Source organism: Calidris pugnax, unplaced genomic scaffold (genome assembly GCF_001431845.1).
Source record: "Calidris pugnax isolate Ruff unplaced genomic scaffold, ASM143184v1 scaffold70, whole genome shotgun sequence".
NCBI classification, from domain to species: domain Eukaryota; kingdom Metazoa; phylum Chordata; class Aves; order Charadriiformes; family Scolopacidae; genus Calidris; species Calidris pugnax.
The window spans coordinates 2,203,699-2,226,968 of record NW_015090862.1 but is presented as its reverse complement, the minus strand read 5'-3'; the positions used below and the strand labels follow the sequence as shown (position 1 = coordinate 2,226,968).

At 38.8% G+C, this 23,270-nt stretch overlaps 1 protein-coding gene across 4 annotated transcripts in view; it reads left to right on the top strand.

Annotated features, from left to right (window-relative positions):
* TLN2 (talin 2) overlaps positions 1-23,270 on the top strand; it is a 185,358-nt gene that overhangs the window by 151,145 nt on the left and 10,943 nt on the right. For all 4 annotated transcript variants that reach the window (XM_014944527.1, XM_014944528.1, XM_014944526.1 and 1 more), the window contains 5 exons: positions 2,687-2,872; positions 8,236-8,343; positions 11,051-11,156; positions 14,311-14,435; positions 21,250-21,375. In XM_014944527.1, the coding sequence (XP_014800013.1) occupies positions 2,687-2,872; positions 8,236-8,343; positions 11,051-11,156; positions 14,311-14,435; positions 21,250-21,375 (651 nt within the window). The remainder of the gene's footprint in view (positions 1-2,686; positions 2,873-8,235; positions 8,344-11,050; positions 11,157-14,310; positions 14,436-21,249; positions 21,376-23,270) is intronic.

Here is a 23,270-nt window from a genome sequence, read left to right as displayed (position 1 = left end):
GGCGTTCAGCTGCTGGTTTTCGTGGAGTTTATCTGATTGTGGAGAATGTGCTGGGTAAATTTCAAAAAGAAATATACCATACCTGTGTTTGCATCTCTTTCAATTTGCAGTATAAAATGTGTGGGAAGAAAAGACATTAACAAAATCAATCTGTGTAAGAGACTTACCCTGGAAATGTTGTGGATCTTCCATTTTTTTGTAAATTTTTGCCAGAACACTCACACTTAACGTAGTATCGCTCTGCAGTTAGTTGTGCTATATTTTTGCAACTTGCAGGGGGCTTTCAGAAAATGGCCAACAAGAGAGCTGGTATTTTCTCCCATAATAAGTACAGTTCATGAAGGCTTTTAGGCCCTGTTAGAAGTAATAATGCTACCAGCTTCATTTGTCTTGTTTCGTAACCTGCTGTTTCTCAAAAATGGGAGGGACGAATCATCGATTTTTGTCTTCATCTCTTTCTCTTTCAGGTGATGGTCACAAATGTCACATCGCTTTTGAAGACTGTCAAAGCAGTAGAAGATGAAGCTACTCGAGGGACAAGAGCTCTTGAGGCCACAATCGAGTACATCAAACAGGAACTCACGGTACAGAACAAAATAGCCATACGTGGCAGTTTTTGAAAGTATGCTCTTACACTCAAACCAACCTGTCCAGGCCCAGCCCCGCCTCCTCAGCCTGTGCTTTGCTGCCTCGCAGTGTGTTGGGCGCAGTTTGGTTCTCTCTACCTGTTGCAAATCTCCTCTGAAAGTACAATTGCAACAGCACTTCAGCCTGTTTCCAGACGTTACCAGTCCCCACTTTGAGATTTGAGAGGCTACTCTTATGTATAAATCTGGAAGCAGCTGCTTCTTTAGACATTAAGCTTTCACTACAGATACTCTTTTCTGAGTCCAATGCTATTCACTTTTTTTTTGGTCCTGGTTTTGGTAATGTCTCCTCAGCATCATAGCCAGATTGCACCTGGAGGTTCATCTTGTTTCTATTTTTCCGTTATTATAAAATAGTAGTACCAGTGATACACAGCCCTCTATCTGATACTCTGAGCAGGAATTAACAATAGCATGGAATTCTCTCCCAAATTAGGTGCTAGACCATGGCAATTGTTTTCTTTCCTCTTTGAGTTATGAAAGTATAGCCTCCAGCTTTCAGTTATTTTGGTTTTTACCAGTATACTAGTCAGTGACATAAATTAACGCAAGTGTGTTTGTGGAGAAGCCTGATATTTTTTCTTTCCTTTACTTACAGTCCATTTTTATAAAAAACCACAGACACAGCTTCAAGCAGAAAATATTTTGTTGTATAATCTGTGGATTAGCAATTCTTACACTATAACTGCACTGGCACAGTTTTGCCTTGTCAAGTGCTCTCCATAGAGCACTATTACGCTACAATACAGTAGAGCTTTATAAATGTGTCTGTTTTTCATTGTGTGAGCAATGCTGTTGTAATGAAGAAATAACTCTTGTTTATTTCAGGTTGGGTTTTGTTGTTTTTCTTAAATATCTGTATATAGTTGTTGGGAGTTCATGCAGTGTCTGTAGCGGTAAAAACTCCTGATTCGGTACCTGGTCAGGAATGTTCTGTATGATACCTAGTGCAGGTTATTGTAGTGTATCCTCATGAAGGCCTGGCTAAGATGCATTTCTCCCCATAACTCACCTAAAAACCTGTCCAGATCTACTATTGGAGGATTGTGCATTAACCCATCTGCTTTCTCAATTTGGTTGGTATTGCTTTGAGATGTTCCTTCTCTGCCTTTCCTTTTGTCAGCATTGCTAAGGAACGTGTCTGTGGTGGTGTCATGTCTTTCATGGGGAGAAAGTGGAGCACTAGGAGCGGGTCAAGAGGAGCATGGGATAGCCAGGCTTGTTTTTGTCCAAACATTTGCACTCTGTAACCGCTAGCCTACTTAGGTTGCACTATATGTAGTCAAGAAACCTCTCCTGGTTAATTGTGCACTCCGAATTGCCCCTGCACAGTAAAAGAACAGCAAGAAAATACAGACTAAAGCTTGGGAAAAGGAAATATAAGGTCAAAGTAAGGTTACCCAGCTCTCAATACCTACATCTTACCACAGTTCATTTATTCTAGTATTCATGAAAGTAGTATATACTGTCAGATAATTTGAACCATTTTCACACAATTCACCCTGTAAAATTATATCTTTAGGTTTCTAAGGGAGACTAAATATAGGATAAGAGAGAATGCTCCATTTCCCAATTTTTGAATATTTTAGTGATGTTCTCAGTGTGTCCTGCACTGTGCTGACCACAGGGGCATGGTAGGGCCCAGCCTTTGCAGGGGAAGGATCTCCTCATGTGAGCACACCAGCCTAAGCATCAGTCAGGGCGAAAAAGAATTAAAAGAATAGTAATTCTTTGGATCCTGTAAGACTCTGAACAGCTGTCTGTAACAAACTGTCATCCAGGTAGTTACATGGCAGATGAGATGAATAGGTTAACCTGGTTTTGTGTGCTTCCCTTAGCATATTGTTTCTCTCTGCTGCCTGTAGGTGAGGAGGCTTATCAGGAGCTGGCTCATGACAAGGAAGAATGATATTCAAGTGCTCCAAATATGTTTCTAATTTCCTGCTGCTCGAAAGCTGCTTCCAGTTGCTGTCTCTTTCTTGTGGCTGTTCTGCTTTGATTTGAATGGTATCAAGCTTTCCTTCTGCTTTCGCTTTTAGGTGTTTCAGTCAAGTGAGGTTCCAGAAAAGACATCATCACCTGAAGAATCAATCCGGATGACGAAAGGAATCACCATGGCAACTGCCAAAGCTGTTGCAGCTGGGAACTCATGCAGACAGGAGGATGTGATTGCTACAGCAAATCTGAGCCGCAAAGCAGTAGCTGACATGCTAACCGCTTGTAAGGTAAAGATATACTTCCTTGCTTAAGATTGATTTTAATATTTTTTGTGGCTAACCGCTTGTAAGGTAAAGATATACTTCCTTGCTTAAGATTGATTTTATTATTTTTTTGTGTGTGTGCCTCTAGATCCCTTGAATTTCACAATTTCTGCTCCATTTCTTTGTATTAATGATCTACTTTTCTAATTAGAAAGTTAATGGTTATGATAATTTTAAGGGAACGGCTCTCAGAAAGCATTTTCAGTGCTATGCACAAAACAGCAGCACTAATACTGACTGTTTTTCTTTTTGTGAAAATGAGAAGTTTTATTTGACCTGAGATTTCCTAGTTGTCAGTCTCCTATTAAACTGGAAGACAAACAGTCTGTGCAAGTAGCAGAATATACAAATAATCCTATGGTCACAAATATGATTTCAATATTTCTAGGAACAGTGAAAGGAATGTTGAAAGGAATCGCTCAGGTCTATTTTTAGTAGTCCTTTTCCTCTGAACCAGACCTGTTGGTTTGCTCACTTTCTTCTGTGCTTTTCAAAATGTGTTTTTGCTTTTGCACGAAAAATGCTGGTACCCTGTGTTCTCTACTTGCTTGATCGACACAACTTTCAAAAGCTGACCTGCAAACCTGGGGGCAAACTATGTGTCATATAAATGGCTATTAAGCCATTTGGCTTTGATTCTAATGATAAAAAAGATCTAGGCATAAATAATAATAATAAAAACAAGCATTATAAAGATCTCGTTCCTTTTGTTCTTCAGTAGTAACACAAAAATGCCTTTCCCTGTAAACTGTTTTTATTTACTTTTGCCTTTACGTGTATGGAAGATGACGGGTGCTCTCTGTGAGGTGTCTGATTCTCAGTATTTGCTGAAATCTTAACTCCCGACATCAACCCCAGATAAATTTTCATCTTAATACTGCCCAGATGGACAGGTTAATTTTGTTTTTAAAATGATCCTCATACAAAAAGTGCAAGTTCTAACATAACACAGAACTGGATTTATACAAAACCATTGAATGAAACTTTATTTTCACTTGGTTTTCTGACAGGGTTTTTAGTGTCTGACAGTTCTTGATCACGTCACATGCTTCAAATTTTGTTTCTGTCCTCTCCACTTCATAAACTCAGAAGGTCAACAAAACAAAGCAGCTCTGATTTGCATGGGAAAACTACTGTGCCACTTACATAAGAACTACCGTAGCCTAATATGTCTTAGGTACAATGCAGTTAATTGAAACTTCTAAGGAAGGCCAAGAACAGTTCACAGTTGTGAACTGAACCACAGCAACATTCTGATAAATCAATTCAGACTTGAATTCAGGTGCTGAGACGCGCTAAACATCCTTTGTCTTTTGGAAGTGGCTAGTTCAGACACATTTTTGTTTCAATCTCTCCAAACAGGCAGCAAATTCTCAGGAACAGAATCCTCTGTTTCCAGAAATGTTATAAACACACTCACATGTACAATATGCAGCCCAATACAGGATTTTGAACATTTAATGATGAACGATCATTTTTTTATGTTTACATTTGGTCCCAGTTAACTTAATGGTTTTTGAGTTCGTGCATTGTAGGCAGCTGACAGGATGAAACTTCCTGCAAACTGAACAATGGAGGTCTGGGATGCTGGAAAAGCATTTGGGATCTCCCGGGGAATTACCATCACTAAGAAAGCAATCTGCAGAAGGAAAATGGCTGGGAAGCATTTTACTTACCTGTAATGATAAACTGACAAGGAGTAAGATCTAGTTTTCTCTTGTCTACGTGTCCTAAAATCAAGAGTAGTTCTTGTGCAAACAGGAATTAGTCTCCAAGTTACTAATTTAATGCACGACCTAAATTGTATGACAAAATAGTCAGGTCACTTAACAAAGCTTTTAAGTATACGGTTTATACCAGACTTTGTTTAGAAAACCCTGTTTCTACAAATTTTGCTCAGAGACTTAGGAATCTTATTTCATTAATTTCTACAATTTGATTACATGAAATGACATTTCAATGATAAGCCACATTCCTTGAATTTTAGGGGTAAGAACCATCAGTCTTAGTCTCACTCTGCTGTAAAAGCTGTGCAGTGCAACTTGGGGTTTGTGATATTGGACAAATATTGGAGGGGTTTCCAGTGCCATTAAGCTCATCTGTGCAATAAGCACTGACAAATAATCAGATTTTAACATTCTTTGAGCTAAGACAAAAAGGCACGTACCTTATATAATTGTATAGAACATAGATCAGACTTCCCTGGTGTCAGGAATTTAAATTTAAGTTCTCTTTCATTGCGAGCTGCCTAAGGCAAGTAGCATAAAGGGTTTGACTTATTAGCAGTTATATATATGCTTGTGCTTGCTCTGCTACACCTGAATTTACAGTGCTCATTACTAATTCCATGTTTATAAGTAGATGCCATTTCAAAAGACAATGAGGTTGATTACTGCAGGATATAATGAACCAAGACAACTCTCATGAAAGTCAGTGGAAACACTGTAATTACATCTACTGAAGGTTAGGGCAGGCCCTAAGATAATAACAATTTCTGTCCTTATTACCTATTTGTATAAAATAATGACTATGCAGTAACCAACCTGTGCATAATATCACTATTTTTAATGATTGCTGTTGGAAAGGAAACAGATATAAAAAGTCTGTCAAAAGCATAGAAAATAATTGAAGTGAATAATAACTTAAATCATTACACAGCCAGTAGGTTGAGGGAAACAATTCTTCACCTTTTCCCAGCAGTCATTAGACTGCATCTAGGATACTGTGTCCAGTTTTGGGCTCCCCAAAACAAGGCAGGCAGGCAGGCACTGTTTAAGCTGGAATGAGCTCAGCAGAGCCCACTCAGATGGCTGGGGCTGGAGCACAGGCCCTGAGGAGACGCTGAAGACCTGCCCATTCAGCCTGGAGAAGAAATGGCTTTGGGGGGACCTTGCAGCACCCTCTAACACCTAGCAGGAGATTGCTGAGAGGAAGCGGTGTAAGGTTATTTACTCAAGGTGCATGGCTGGGGAGTGAAACACAATGGTCAAAAAACATAGGAACTTCCAATTATTCCACTGTGGATTTAATTAAGGATTGGGACAGGGGCCTAATGAGGATATGAAATCTTCATCTTTGGAGCTTTTAGAAGACCTAGGTAATCTGGTCTGAATTTAATGTTGATATAGCTCTAGGCAGCGAGGTTGGACTGTGTGAATTCTCCAGGTTCTTCAAACAGCACTGATTTTTTTTGCCTCGGACTATGTTAGTACATTTTACCTCCAAGTTATTCATGAGTGCTGACAGGCTAGAAGTCGCAGTACTCGAGTCAAGTAGCTCTTGTGGCCTTACTGTTTCGAAAGCACAGAAAGAGAAAATGGGGGCTGATAGTGAAGAGAAGCCTCAACATGAGGAAATAAATGTGTGTTCTGGTTCTTGGGACACATGTTTCAGTTAGAAATGTTTCAGCAGGCTCTCTGCAAGTCTGGAAAAGTAAACATTTCTGTTGCGAGTCCAAACTGGTGTAGTGAGATTTCTGTTGGGATGTTTCTGGGTTATAGAAATATCTTCCTAAAAGGACTTCATCACCTGTTCAGTCTGCTGTGAAGTATATGATTTGTTTTAAGACTCATTGTACCTTAAAGTGCTCCCAAAATATTCTAATATCAGTCTTGGCTATGTATACAAAGCATAAAAGAATGTTTATATTTCTCTCCTACAGATTTTTTTCTCTAATTGCATATGTAACAATATTTAAGTGCAGAAGAGACATTATCGGTTAGGGTGCTTGCAATGTATTCGTATGAACACTGAGGTATCCTTCTGCCCTAACTGAAAATTAAAAATAAGCTCTTCTGGATTTTTTTTTGGCTTCTGAAGTGTGTTTGAGTATGCTGAAGATTGGGAAGATCCTGTCCTGTTTCCTTCCCTCTCCTTTCCCTTCAGATCATTAGCTGACAAGATGAAGATATGAAGGTGGCTCATGAGAGCCATTTTCCATGCTCTGCTCAACTTGAACTTCCCAGTAGAGGGGGCCCATAGACCAGCTCCAGGCCCAGCTGACAACAGCGCCTGCTCGGGGTGCTGAGGGTTGCAGGAAGGGCTCAAAATAAGTGAGCGGTGACATAATCCCCCATCCTAATGGAAGCGAGGAGGTTGCAGGGGTGGTAGGAGCTGTTCTGAGAGAGGAAATGCTAATTTTTAAGATTTCTAGGAATTTTCTCTTGTCAACAACTAGCACTTCTCTTCAATAATAAAAAATGTTCCCTAGAAGTTTATTTTAGAAAATAAAAAGCTTGAAAAGGCTGCAGTCTTCACTTTTTTATTAAAAATAAAATGGTTGAATTAGTCAGGCTTACGTCAGTTGTCAGACATTATACTTTGTGGAAATTCTTAAGAAGTCAAAGAAGCACTCTGCTGCTTCTCTGTATTTAAACAGACAATTCCAGCACTGCCTATTGCCGTGTTAAATCTAGAGCCATTAATAACCTTTTACGTACAATGTGTTACCAGGTAACAAAAAGCAGCTCACGCTTTTTTTGGGTGGTGGGTTGGTTGGTTGGATTGGGTTTTGTTCTCCCTCATGTAGACTTGTGATATGCTGGCACCTCCATAGCACTTCTCATCTGCCGTTTGCAAACTTTCTATAAGGAACAAACCATTACCTTTATTGTGTGGAATGGAGAAGGAAAAGTGAGACACTCCCTTTTGACCCACGCATCAGGCTGGTGGGTGACCAAGGTCTTCTGGGGCCAGCTAATGCTTTGGTCTTTAAACCAGATGGCCATTCCTTGATGGTAGGCTGTACAGGCTTACAATAAAAAAGTGGGGTTAGCATATTTCTAACCCGTAAGATGTAAATGGCCATTTTTGGGTGGCAAAACTACACTTACAATTTTTATTTTTGTCAGTATTGATAAAGAAGAAGAGCCACAATAGCATACTCTTTGCACTGTAGAACAGTGTATACACAACCCAAGAGCCCGTTCCAGCCCCAAGATGTTTTCCAAGTGATATATTTTCATTAGAAGAAATCGTAAATCCTTCTGTATTTTCAGATGGTCCTTCAAGGGTTTCTCTTTGTTCTCAACTGCCAGAAAGAAATAGTGCTACTGCTGACAGTGCCTAAGGAAGGACACTAAGAGAGACTGCAGATGCACCCCCAGACAGGAGGGTGTGCTGAAAAAAGGAAAACTCTTCCCAATGCCATTCTCAGAACTGGAGCACAGTTTGCTTACACTGTTACAACAGAGACAGCTGACCCTCAAGCTCAAATGTCATTTGCATGTTATGAAAGTTCTCTTCCCTTCTCTTTTTCCTATCTTCTCTGCATGGGCCTTCTCTTTTGGGAGCAGTTTTGGGGTACTAATGTTGTTTTGCCTCCTCAGCAAGCATCGTATCACCCAGATGTGAGCGAAGAAGTTCGAGAGAGAGCCCTGCGCTTTGGAACAGAATGTACCCTGGGATACCTGGAACTCTTGGAACATGTTCTCCTGGTAAGGAGTCATCTGCGTGCACATACTGGATGCTTCCAAGGAGAGTATTCCCCCTGATGGTTTTCTATAGTGGCTGCTAGTGACACCTTTTTTTTTCAGTTTGTCACAAGATTATGAATATTTTTGTTGTTCAGGAAAAGCAAGCTAAAATAAACTCAGTACTTTAGCTCAAGCTGCAAGACAGAAGGAAGACTGGAAGTATTTAAATGGGACTGAATTGTGGATCAGATCTGGAGGCAGCACAGAACCTGATCTAAAAATGGTCCCTGACAAAGAAATCAAAATAAGACACATTAGTATCCTTTTAAACCCACTATAAGTATTAGATGCATTAGGCACACTCCTGTCCCCCAGATCAAAGAGGTTAATGTAATCTTTATAAAAGCACTTTTACATGTCTTTTGGAATCCTGATTACAGGAAAGTAAGAGGCACTTAATGCCATCCCAAAGCCCCAAGCCAGCACTGGCTCCCAAAGAGCTCTCCAACTCATGTCAGATATGACACCCTCAAAGCTCTGCATAAAACTTCTCCATTCACATCCAAACTGATGAATCCCACTACCAGCTGGCTTCTTGACCATACATAATTATCACATAATATATTGTTGCTATGTTACTATTACATTTGTAGAAAGCAATAATGGGTGTTTGAACTAACATTGGTGAGATATTGAAGTTTCTGGGGGTGACTTAAATGAGAAATCAGTTTCACGGACTCTCAGAGATTTCTTTTAAGTGGCTTTTAGATGCAGATTAGCAAATCCAAGTCAGCTTTACCGCTGAGAATACAACCTGTCTAATCAGTTATATTAACTCTTTGCAATACACAAAACATAGAAGTATTATTCAGCAGCCATATTTCTTTGAAGATGATACTCTTTAGGTGCAAGAGTTGTCAGATGCAGTATCTAAGATTTCTTAAGCCAGTGTATTGACTTGTGCAGAGTTTCTGTTGGGCAAGTGGCACAAAACTGAGTTGATTGCTCAAAGGAATATTCTCCTAATCACTTAGTGAGGTGTGGGGCATGGGAATATACTAATTAAAGCTGTTGAGCATGTGCAAATTTGTATAAAACAACTTATCAGTTATATTCTTAGCAAGGTTAAAGACCGACTTACCTTCCTTAGTTGTATGTTCCATCTGAGTCAGTATTGATTCATGCTGAGTTGAGGGGAAGTCTGAAGCTTTTGCTGTTGTTCTCATGCCATGCCTTTACATGTCTCTGCAGGGGATGAGAATCTGCTATGAGTTTTAAATTGCCTTTAAAACAGTGCAGTTTGTAAATAGCCTAGTGTTAAAATTTGCATCCATTTGTTCCAATTCCAACATTGCCACTACTATTATAGGTAGCACGAGCGTCACAGTTGCTGGAGCAGGAAATATCACTTTGATATCCTGACCACATTCATGTATTTTTGGACATATTTGCTTGTGTGGGAAGATAACCCTTGAGATGCTTAAAGCCCAGTTTCTGCCATACTAAGGTATTATACTGTGTATAAACCTTGGTTATAACTGTGGCGTTACGTTTTGTTAGCATTGTAGATTGATTAGCTATTGAGGATTCTTGTACTCTTGTTTACTATGGACACTAGTTGACTAAAGATCAGCCTTAGGAAGAGGGAGACCAGTCCACCCATACATTGACATGGCAGTTCCAGTGAGACAGAATTCCTTATGTGGTAGATTTCTTACCAGGCAAAGTTAAGAAATTAATTCAATTTAGTTTATTCTGTCAAAGTAAGGGGTTGGGCATTTGACTGCAAATGGGAAACACGCTTACAAAGAGATAAAATATATTTTTAATGCACACCTTGTTTTCAGAGCTGCTTTGTGGGGGAGTTTTTGAAAACATTAACAAAATGAACACCTGAATGTGACTTTCAAGACTCAACCTCTTGTTTTGCTCCTAAATCTCTCTATATATCTGTCACTCTTCTCTCAGAAGTAGTTTTTGAGTACACGTTAATTTCTAGAACTTAATCTCTTTTCTCCTTACAATATGGTAATTAGAAATGTGAATGTTCCAGTTCAGGGGAAGAATTCAGCCTCACTGTCTGAACATCTGACTGTTTTCCATTTGAAGAAGCATGGTTTAATGCTTCAAATTCAGTTCTGAAGTGTCTGTCTTTCCCTTCTGTGTAAGAGTCTTGCACAGGGTTGGCAAGTGTTCACCACTGCTGATTTTTGAGTTCACCATTGCTGATTTTTTTTCCAGAATGGACAATTAGCACTAGCTTGCAGAACTCTCTAACTCTGTTTCTTAGAAATAGTGGCCAACCAGCTTGTTAATGCTAGATAATCAGCTTTTCTCCAGCAGTGTAGAAAGACTAAGCCTGAGCGTAAGTATAATGACTATAATATCTGAGAATGGAGTGCTAAAGCTGCATAGTCCTCCCACGTGCTCACACATACACCTGTGTTCTGGAGAATTCCATCCTACTTTTAGTACTGAGAACTTCCAGACAATATTGTCAGTTCCTGTAGAAATGCAAGGCAGTGCCATTTTCCAAGGATGTGTCAGGCGTTGCAGTGTAAGCTTTTGCTTCTGGAGATTGACAGTTGTATTTCTCTCACTGGACTCAGGTTTTCTCTCAGCCAATTGCTGTATAAAATAAATCTTTCATTAGTGTGCCTTGGGAATGTTCCAGCATTCTCTGGAATCGTTGCTAATATGCATTATTACATTTTATCTTTTTCTCTAGATCCTTCAAAAGCCAACTCCAGAACTGAAGCATCAGTTGGCCTCTTTCTCCAAGCGGGTTGCTGGTGCTGTCACAGAGCTCATCCAATCAGCAGAAGCAATGAAAGGTGAGTTGGGCAGCCTGGCTGCCAGTATGGTGTGCTTTTTACCCCAGAGATGATGATCTGTCATTTTTGTAGTTTAAAACAAAACCAAAAACTAAAAAAAAAAAAGCCCTTTTGCCCTTTTCTTATGTTCCAGGTGTCTTGGTGCCACCTACTTCCATTCTCTTAATTTCTCTGCTGGTATTCAGTTGTTCACAGTGTTGGTAAACTTGTCTAAACATGGTAAACTATCCCACTTCATGTGATCGGTCATAAGTATCTGCAAATTGTGTGGCCTTTGCAGGTAGAGCCACTGAGCAGAGCACACGAGCCACAGGAGCAGAAAACAAACAGTCTTGCTTCTCTTAAACTGGTGGCTGAATTGCAATTGGATGACTGGTTCCTTTGCTTATACTCATTTTTGTTCAGTCAAAATAAATCCTGCTTTTCAGTGATAGTTGCATTCCAACTTCAAATAAAATCTCACTGCATTAATACTCAGCCTCAAGCAATGATGTCAGTTTTAGGTCTAAAGTGTTTACAGTCCTCTGTCTGGGTCCTGCCCTGACAAAGTATGGTAATGAAACAATTCAAAAAATTGTGGTCTGGATGTTTTCCTGAACTCTTAGAATTGAATTTCCAGCACTCTTACAATTATTGTGGACAAATATAAATTCAGCACTCAAATACACAATGAATTCCATTACTGAGCAGAAATCCACTGTTTTTGTAGAAGATGAGTTATTTATTTTTTTTTTCAGATACTGGCTTCCTCGGTAAAATTTTTATCCAGTGATGCATGTGAACTCTTAGGATGGCAGTTCTAACTTTCTACATTTTAAATGAAATGAATACATATTAAAGGTGGTGTTATTGAATATTTGACCACTACTGCTGGAGCACATCTACTACCAGATTTACTGGCAACTTTAGTGTAAAGAAATCTTCACAGCTATCAGAAAGGCATAAGAACATTCTAATCTCATGGGAAATAGAAAGCTACAGTAAAATATTTTGAATAAAGCATTGTAATCACTTTTTTTTTATTTCTGCTCCCCTCCCAGCAAAGGCTTCTAGTAAATTCGTATTTGTTCAATCCTTCTTTGCTAAGCTAGGCCCGAGACCACTATATACTATTTTTTTCTGATACTCTCCACTCCATACACTCCAGGTTTTCTTCAGTTATTTCCTGCTTTTATCAGTGCACATTCCTTTGAAAAGAATCCTGACCAAACACTTTTCATCTATGGGAATTCCTTATTATTCTCTTATGGGTTTTTTCCCCTCTATTTCTTAATATAGTTACTCTCTTTCATACAACAGTGATCAACATTATGCTTTTTCCCTGTTCAGGTAAATTTATTGAATTCTTGGGCCTTTTTGATGTTTTGAAATTTCTGTTTTCATTTCCTAACAAGCCATGTCAATATCAGATTTTTTTCTGTTCCCTAAATGTGTTTTTTAAATCTTTTTACTGTCCTCAACTTTGGAGACATCTATTTATTTCCAGTATTTCTACGTTTTAATTTAATTTCTTTTTTCACTTACTGCCTGTGGGGGATTTTTTTTTCATTCACTTCAGAGGCTTTTTTGTGGAAATTAAAATGTTTTTTAACCATTCTCAATTCTCATTCCTAATTTTCATTCATAGATAATGATAAAATTCTGTCTCCTAACCAACACAAGATGTAAATGTTTTCACCTATGTGAAATGCCTTTTTTGAAGAGGAACTGCTAGAGGAAGTTTGGTTTTGACTGTGTTTTTTACATGCTGCCTGTATCTCAGCCCATATGTATTGGGCTGAGAAATCGGTAATATTTTGGTATTTTATTTAAAATGCATCTATACGTACTATACAGGGATTAGCAGCATGAAGCGTAGCTCACTAGGATTACAGTACCATGTACATTAGCTTTCTCCCAGTACATCACAAATAGGAGCCAGTCATTTTGTACTCTCCTGTGATTTGGTCATCCGTAGCAGAAACTGCCTCATTCTTTGGCTTGTGAAAAACTGATAAATAACAATTCAAGGTTATTTCCTTTGATCTTTGACAAATCAGACATGGGTATGCTATTCCTGATGCAAAATGCCAGTGTTCTTCTCCCCATTCACTCTTCCTTAATAAGGATTAGTTATTAAGTTGATTCAGTTAATAGTATTCAGTGGGTGTTTTAATATTAGGTTCACCCAAACTTTCTGATCCAGTTTCAGTAAGTTTAACAAGGCCTTAAGAGATTTATTTTTTTCCTTTGTTTGTTTTTTTTTTCTAGCTTACTCTTTCTTTGCCTGGTGTACACTCCTTTACATCCTTTTCTGTTTCCATCTGTGTCACTACTTCCTCCCCTTGCCCTCAGTAGTTATGAACTCAGAAGTTTTCTGGTTTCCTTTTCTCTCTCCATCTGATTTTCCATAGCTGTTTCATTGCTTCCCTCAATCCAGAACATGGATGCTTTCTGAATCTTGTCATCCAGAGAATAATATTATGAAATTGAAAATAATATTGCACTGAGAACTTCTAAAAATCTGAGGTCACCTCCAGTCAAGTATTCATTTTGTGAACCTAGAAAATTTCTTTGAGCCAAGAGAAATGCCAAAAACAACAACAACAACAAAAGAAAAACACAAAAAAGAAAGCTGACCTTTGAATAAGTTATGGCCTTCTCTACATTGCTGTTAGAAACACATTGGCAAAATCATTCTTTCTTCAGTCAATACTAGCTTCATTTCTAACCGCTGCCAAAAAGGAGACTCTGGAAAGTGCTGTGGATGATTCTCTCTTGTCCTCTTTACTATTCAGTCAGGCTTGTCAGTGTACCTTACAACTTGGTTGAGTTGGAAGCAATATTAAGAGCTCTGATAAATGGAAGTTGAGTGACAGCTAGTTTTGCTCCTAATATGGACAGTATCCCTTTTTGAAGCTGCTTTGCTTACACATTTCTTAATTAAGTTAGTTTCATAACACAATAATCCTGCTAAATACTTGTTTTCACTCTGACTTAGATTTTACTCTCAGTGGCATAAACTAGAGTGTTTTTATGCCATTATGGTACTAAAATCAGCCTTCTATGGTGTGCATTCTGTATTTGACACTTGAAGGGTGATTGTAAATCACCCTGTTTGAATGGCAGCTCACAGTGGCACTGAAGTTATTGTCTTCCTCTCTATTAATTCCAGGGACAGAGTGGGTGGATCCAGAAGACCCAACAGTCATTGCGGAGACAGAGCTATTAGGGGCTGCAGCATCAATTGAGGCTGCAGCAAAGAAGCTAGAGCAGCTGAAACCAAGAGCCAAGCCAAAGGTGAGTGGCCATCCCCGTTGTTTCTTTGAAGTTAATAAAGCAGAAGATACATGTAGCCCATATATTGGTGTATACTTTGCTACCGTTCACGATAATAGTATAAACAATCAAACCTTGCATCAGTCTCAGTGCCACTAGACACTGCTCTGGATGGAACTTACCCCTGAAGGAAGAGGGTAAAAAGATGCTTTTCAGGGAGTGAGTCAAGCACCAGCCATGAGCAAGCAAAGGAAAAAAAGCCTGATGTTGGAAATGCTTTTAAGAGTTACAGTGTCATCACTGTTGATTATTTACTTTTCTTTTCCAAACACATTTTACTGATACAAAAAGTCATTCTCACTTGCTTTCCTTTGGAGGCCCTTTGTTTTCATCTGAATGTGTGTAGGATAGCAGGAGAAAGCAGCAGCACAGAAGGGATTCAGCAGAATGCAGAAGACCTTCGGGATTTTCTAAGATTAAAACCAGAGCTCTATATGCCATGCTAAAAGAGTAGCTGCTTCAGTCAAATCAGATACGTGGTATGACTGTTTCTATTTAATTTTCCTGAAGGAAAAGAAATTATAGTTAATTATGAAAGCAAGTAGTGTTGCGTGTTGCCAGGTCATTTCAAACGTGTCTCTGAATATATTATATAAAATTAAGCCAACTATTTTCATGCATAGTACAGAGGGAATACATGAAACTGCTGTTACTTATGCTTGTATGCATAGCTCACAGGAGTGGATCACAGAGGATTACTACCTTTTGCCTAGTGTGGATGAACAGGCAGGTTTTAGAAGAAATTACCATGTTGCCTAGAATTGCATCTCTTTAAAATGAAAATCGTGCTTTGGCTGTGTAACTGACTTCAGGAGAGGACTATGTATCTATTTCCCTGTTTATGCTGCTTTGTAGGTGCAAAACTGTTTTCTGAGTAAAGCTGAGCCTTTCTGAAAAGCAGGGCCTCAAGAACATTCAGCGTTGGGTGATTGTTTTTGGTGCAGGGTGTTATTCTGTCATTCAGGAACATCAGATGAAATAGTTCTTGGTAGCTTCACTCTTTGAGGACTTCCCAGCCACCCCCCTGCTTGGTGATAGGAATAAATTAGCTCATGAAAAAGAAATGCTCTTTGTCCTGCATTTTTTTAACAAGTACATCCATTTTGTTTATAAAGAAAAATGGTCTTTTATAATGAGATTCTACAGAGCAGAGGACACAGGCTGAGTCTGAGGAGAGGAAGAGTCCTCCATCACCTTTTCTATACAATCATTGCACAATAGCATATGTGTGTTGCCTAGTAACCATGGAGCAGTTTCCTTCTAACATCTAAGCCACTCCAGGGTCATTGTAATTTCCCACTGAATACAGATCTCACACCTGCTCCTCATTTAACATGTTAATTTGAGTATCCAGTCTGCCTGTGATTTATTGGTCTGTTTATTTGTCATTTTCTGAAGCTAAAATTCATATCCAACTGTTTGTTTAACATGGGATTTAAACAGCCTTTACATCCTTTTTTAGATGTTTAATCCCTTTCACAATATGGATTGTAATACACATCAGAGGTACTAGGAAGATCACAGAGTGGCTCAAATATCACTTTTTCTGCTGAAGACTTGTAGTTTGTATCTTCCCAGAGTAGGATTTCCTGCTTTGAACAGGCTCTGTCTTTCTGACGCTCGTCTCCGACAACATACATGGTGTTGTTGTGTGAATGCCTAGATTGGGTAAGGCGGTTAATATGACTGATTTTTCTTACGCTTAGTCTATGAAATGCAGGAAAAGTAGCTGTCTCCTGCAATGGAACAGATCTCTGGTCCAGCTAGACCAGTATCCTGCTTTGGTTAACAGTAATCATCATCAAGTGAACTTGCAGAGAAGTCCTTAGTTGATAATTTTAGAATAATCTGCCTGCAGGAAATCCATCATCTTCATCATTATTAATTGGTGGTTCATTCTGTATTTTTGGGTAAGCTTCTGTTACTGGGTTGGGGAGTGGGAGCAATTTGATTTGGGCTTGAAATTTTCGTTGTTGTGTGTTCCAGTTTGTCTCACTTCTAAAGAAAAAAATCAGTAGTTGAAGGTAGGATTTTTTCCTCATTTGTTCCAGTATCTTAATTTTTTTGATACTTCTGAATTATTTTTTAATTCTTGTTTTCTCTACATATTTTTGCGCTTATCATACTCCCTTGATGTCTTAGACTGAGACCAATACCATGAGACCTTCATTTTCCACTACTGGCAATCGTTTTATCCCAGAGAACATTCTCTAATGAGCCCCTGACCTGCTCAGTGCTGCCCATGTCTTATTTTGTGATGCAGATTCTGTTTGCTTTAAATCCTGGTCGTTTGGCTGCTGGTGAATGCGCTCCTAAAATGCGTAGTCCAGTAGTCCACTGCCCCATTGATAACCTGTTAATATCTGTCTGTCTTCTGAGCTTCTATCTTCCAAACACTTTGAGAACTCTCCCAAGTAGGTCTTCTTACTCCTCTGCATAACACAAAACCCGTTCAGTATTCTCATTGCAGTGATCAAGGTGTGGGGAATGATCTGTGAAGCAGTAAGATCTTTATTGTTTATTAAGCAAGTTTTGGCTGTCATATTTCCTTTAAATACAATTATGTTTTTCTTGACCATGGACTCTTTTTCTGTTTTTCATTTTTGGAGAGTCAAGTGTCTTGCAATACAGCCACATATTCCTCCTGGGATGCAAATATGCCACTGGCTGTAAAATAACAACCCCCTAAAAGTAGTAATTTTCTTAAGAACAAAGATTTTGTCTAATAAACACTACATACTTCACTAATACTGGAAAAAGAACACTTCTGAGGAAAAAGGTGCAGTAGATGAGGTGCAGCAGCAGAGAGCATTGCTGTACCTACCCTGTTCTGTTGGTATGCTCTTCGTGCAGCCTTGTGCCTTCAAACACAAGAGTCTTTAGTAGTCAAAAAGTTCCCTGCTGTTAGCTTTCAGCAGTTTGTCCTTTTTTTTTCCCCAAGATGAATCAAACCTGGATGCCTTTTTCTGCAGGACTCTGTGTGATATGTTTGATATATTAGGTTGTTATTTAATCCAACTATATATCAAACATATTCCTACAGTGTCCTGCCCTGTCTCCGGGGGTTTTAACATAGTAGAAGGCAATATGAAGGAGTATATTCCCTCACAAGCAGGTTTAGAAGACTTCCTGCAGACTCCTAATCTAATCTGATTTAAAATATATACATGAAGGGCTCCTTTATCAGGAGAGTTGTTCTTGGAGGGACTTTTAAGTTGTGTAGGGCCTTTTATGACAGTGAGCAGCAGCTGCGCCAAGAACTGAATTTCACTGGAATGGTTGTTGTGCTTTCCATGGCTTAGTGCACTAACTTACCCACATCGGTTTTCTCTTTATGAAATAGAAGATGAGCTGCTTCAAAATAAAATGGTTTGTCTTTTGTATTTTTTTCCCTACTGTTTAGCCATGAGATTGGGGGCTTATTTGTTCTCCTATTAATCCTGACTTTATGCTACCCCTAATAATGGAGTTCCTACAGAAAACTTGTTAAAAAACAGTACAAAAACATCTCAAATTATATATTTTTTTTAATGGCACAACCAACATTTTCAGGATATTTCATGCTACAGATTTTGTGGCTACCCTAATAATTTTGGTTTGTCTTCATTTTCCTATCCATTTATACCCCTACATAGTCAATAACAGCTTATTAGTGGCTTGTGGAAACAGAGATGCTGGTCTTTGTGGGGGCTACTTGAGGGAGAAGGTAATCACTTGGCTCATAGAACTGGTTCTCTAAAGAAACCCAAGTAGCCCTCTGAAGTAACGAGGTGAAATATTTGCCATGTATCACATCATTGCTCCTAACTTTCTTCTTGAAGACTGTTGTGAGGGTGCTGTTGGTGCGTGTGAACTTATGACACACTCTTTAGTAATGGGAATGGGTAGAAGAATTACTTCTGTTGTAGGGCATTTTGCTGTGTTTGATCTTGGACTGCTACATGTCCCAGTTGCCAAGGAATGCTCGTTGGGGAGTACAGGCAGGTAGGCATACCCTTGGCACTGACTGAGTGTTGTGCCCACTTCCCCATTTCTAACACGAGTATCCAGCCCTTAGATGTCACACCTGAGAATGCTGAAGAGAAACTGCAGGGAAGGACTGGAAAGCAAGGATTTACTAGAAAAGATGAAAACTCATAAAAGTTCCGCAGTTTGAGCACTGTGTAAGGCTGTTTCAAAAATGAATTCTCCACAGAAGGGATCAGCTGTCAATAGGAAACTTTTTTCTTTTTTCCCAGAAATAAAAAGTTGTGAGATGACAGCAATTGTAGGATTTGGAGGTTTGAGAAACTTGCAGTGTGGTTTCTTCTCCCCACCACCCAAATTTCAATATAATTGAAAATAAATTCATTTAGTACGCAGCAGGGGGAAAAATACCTGTTGTCTGATGATGTCCTGGTTTGAGGGATACTAAGGTTTAGATTTAGTCATCTGTTGTCCTGCTGAGCTTTACCTGCTGCTCCACAGTGAAAGTCAATCCAGCCATTGTACAGTAGCATTCTCAGCAATGCAAGGTTTGATTTCTCTGTGTTTCCTTTGAAAGTAGTCATTTTTGCTTAGCACTTACGTGCAATATTTAGTCCGCTCACTGTGCTGAAGTGAGTTCAAACAAGTACTTCAGCCTCTTTTTGTTAGCTGTTTTTTTGCGAATTGAATAACATCTGGGCACATACACAGTTGTGTAATAGATCAGGGTATGGCCATGGGCAATTTATTAAACTTTATTTATTACAAAGGTGGTGTCATTCTTTCATAAGCAGATACTGAAATGCCCACTTGCTGAGGCTGAATTCCTGACAACGCTGACATATGAAGAATAACACACATAATGTGTTTTGTTATGTTGGAAATGAAAATTTAAAAACTAAATAACAAGGAGCCTTGTACAAAAGTGAAAGTGTAGTAACAGTCTGTTAAAAGTACAAGTGTGGTAACGGCCTGTTAAATTGACTGTCATCCAGTGGTACTTCAGTTGATATTTCAGTTAAAGTCTTCAGTCAACTTAAATCAAAGCCAACAATGCATCTATTTAAGGAATGAAAAGGCATCTGATAGTGACTATACTGAATTCCATTTAGTCACTTTGGTTTTATGATGTCGTGATTGAAGTAAGGGTTTTATAAATAAGACAAGGCCTGTTGCATAAATTCAGGACCAATGCAATTACCACTTAGATATAATAATGGTCATGATGTTACATTGCAAGCATTGCCAAAAATCCATGTGAAATGTGACTTGATCGCTTTACAAAGCAATTTGTTATACTCTTACTGCAAAGTATGCTTCAGTTGATGGGATTAGACTAATAGCAAGGCAAGACAAATGCTTTTTCTGGAATTAGGTGGCTTTTCCTAAAGGATATGAAAAATTTTGAAGTGCCAAATAACTTCATCAACACATCAGTTTTTATTTTCAGATCGTTAAGTTTTTCTTGTGTCTATGGATGCTACAGTTTCAACTCCTGGACTTTTAGTTATGTGGCAGTTATGTGAAGTGTTGTAGGACTGCTCTAGGTGTCACTTCGTATTTATTTGTAATTACTCATAATTATATTTTATAATTTACTACTATTTCATCAGATTGCAATAACAGGAGAACTAAACCTGACTTAAATTTAGATGGGTGGGCTTAGACTTGCAAATGAAGTGCCTGGTTTTCTAACTCAAAGCCCACTTAGCTGCTGTTCCTAAAGTTAGTTATTTGACGCAGGAATGCTGTGGTTGCATAAGTTGGAAGATATTTGTATTTCAAAAGCCTCATCTCTGACAAGGTGGTCTCTTCTGGTATTGTATCCACTAACCCTACTGGTCAGACTGCATTAGATTCTGGTAGACTTGTGATTCAATCACAAAAAAATACGTTCTGTTGGTTTATTTTGTATAAAACCAATGAGAATACGTGGCCCAGACCTAGTTCTGTTTAAAATAACAATAACCATTTATCTCTATTTTGTTAACTGTTCAGAAGCTAGTAATTGTGCTTAAATGGATAAATGTTTTCAGTATTTGTTTAAATGATTAGAAAGTCAGGGAAGTTGTTGTTTTATGGAACAATTGATTTGCATTTTAAATAGCAAGAAACTTCCTTAAGAACAGCTGATGTCTCTATTTGCACATGCTTGTTGAAAGACTCGTTTGGATGACTGAAATGTTCCAGACAGACCTTTGGAACTTCCTATCTCCAAGCTGGAGAGTGGACCTCTTCACAATGCTACTCCCTTTGAAATGACAGCTCTTACCAAAAGCTGTTAAATCTTTGCTCTTGCTTGGTATCTGTGTTACGTTTCTTAGTACAGGTGAATGAGACAATATGCATTTATCACTGTTCTTTTTTAATACTTTACATCTTTAAATATTTAGAAAAGGCTCTGCCTAATTTGGCAATCTTGGCAGCAGTACCATAGCACTACTAAAAGAATCTTGATAAGGAAAAACAAGAGTTTCTTTTCAGACCTGCACTTTTCTAAATGTAGCTTTGAGTAGCCCTAGTGGAAGTAACGTATTAGGAAGCTGAAGGCAATTCTTTAAGTATCGTACATGATACTCAATTTCATGCATAAGCAGCCACAAGGGCAACTTAATAGTTAAATTCATTTATGTTGACTCCCAGCTTTAGTCCATACGAAATTCCTTTGCAGAAAATGATGTTGTAGGCCTTATTGAACTCACTGATAGGTTCCAAAATCTTCTTGTTTCACTTTATATATGTTCTCAATCTTGAAAATGCAACTGCTTTCAGGTGAATAATGTGTGACATTGTTCTTTCTTGGTTATAGCAAGCAGATGAGACTCTGGATTTTGAAGAACAGATCCTGGAAGCAGCTAAATCCATTGCAGCTGCTACCAGTGCTCTTGTGAAGTCAGCTTCAGCAGCCCAGAGAGAACTGGTGGCACAGGGAAAGGTGGGTAAACAGGACAAGTAGCAACAGTGACGGGGGGAAGCATCAAACTAGGAATGACTAATGAAAATGTAAATCTTCTCATTGCTTATCACACTATATGACCCAGGCCTGGTTTATTTAAACATCACAAGTGTAATCAAGTGTTTGGCTCTTCATATGTTTCAGCTGTGGGGAGTTTTTGTGTTTGTGGGTGTTTTGTTGTTTTTTTTTCATTTCGTGAAGATCTCTGATTCAACCTATTAATGTGTAGTCCTACACGGCAGCTTGGGTATCCAAAACCATGTGTCACAGTGTACATACATTCTGGACCAGAATAGCAAAGGGTGCACTAATTGTGCCCTCAATGTTTTGTTGTCTGATTCACTGGGGACACAGGCCTGCATCCAAATTCAGTACATTGAAGTGGACATGCTTGTTATTATTGTTGGGACCATTGGGAAGAGTGCTTATAACACGTGTCATCCTTTTCATCTGGTCAGCACTGAGGTCTTTGTAATTAATTTCATATCTATCACTGGTTTTTTGCCCAGTTAATCTACTTTGAAACTTAAAATCTGAACATCAGATATGTTGCCTGTGAGAATAATTTGTTATAGGACCATTAATGTTGTATAGTTATCTGATTTCACCTAACTCTTTATTCTGAGCAGACTGTGTCATGGACCCTGTCACAAAAGCGCTGTGGTGTCTACTTCAGCTGGGGTTCCTGAGGAGCTTCTGCTTTTAGTTCCAGCAGGAGCACAGAACACTAGTTTTAGAACAATAGTGATGTAACTGTTTGAAAAGACCCACCATAAGCTATAGCTCTGGAATTTATCATTAATACATAAAACAAGGTAGTATTAATACCCACTGAAATCTGGCTGTGGAGACAGTCCAAAAATGAGAATTTTGACTTACCTGCTTCACTTAGATTATTGTGCAGTCTGCTTGTACATGGTAAGACCTGTTCTTATTAGTTTCACTGTGACAGACAGCTTGCTTTGCTTTCCTCACCACTACCACCACCACCACCATAAAGTTATACAGAATAATAGGGATTGTGTTTCTATCCTGGTACCAGCTCTGAATCTCCCTCAGATAGTTTTGGCTTTTTTGCTCCCACAGATACGCTTCTATTTGTGTCTTTCAGATTGAGGCTGACAGCACTTCCATCCTATTCCATCCAAGTTCAGATAATTGCTAAAACCACTTTAATCTGTCTGTGTGAGGAAAGCTGAAGCTTGCTGTTCTAATAGAAGGACACATGTCAAATATAGGGCCATATTAGCAGATCCGTTCAGCCTGCTTTACTGAATTTAGCCATTTTGCTTTATCTGTCACTTTTATATAGTAACTTGGTGAAAGATCAGGAATTTTTGCAGCACATGGCTTTTACTGATAGTTTTCTTGCCTGCTTGGAGGATCTGCAAATAATACTGAGGTCTTTGAGGGGAAAAAAAAAAAAATAATCCAAATCAAAATTTAATGAAACATCAAACTTCAGAATCTTTTGTTGCACATCCCCTCATTATGATACTTCTCATAAATAAAGCCATTATAATACTTCTGAAATAATGAAGCATTAACACATTTTCCTTCTATTCTTTCTTTACTAATTGCTAGTGCTTAACTAGTAGTGACTATGTGGTATCCTCTGACTGTTGCAGTAGCCTGTATCTCCAGGTCAGACAGAAGTACAGAAAGCTTCTTAAATGACTGGCCAAATTCTTGCCCCTAACAAATGGCTCCAGCCTGCCCAGTGGGAAGATTTTGTTATTGATACTGGGGGAAATGTTTTGCTTGTGTAAGAAACCTTCTGAGGCATGGGCTGTGGACGCCTCCCAGAAAAGCGTGGCTGGCATGTGGGAGGGAAGGGCAGGTTTGATCTGCTCCACATCCAGCCCTTCAGCACT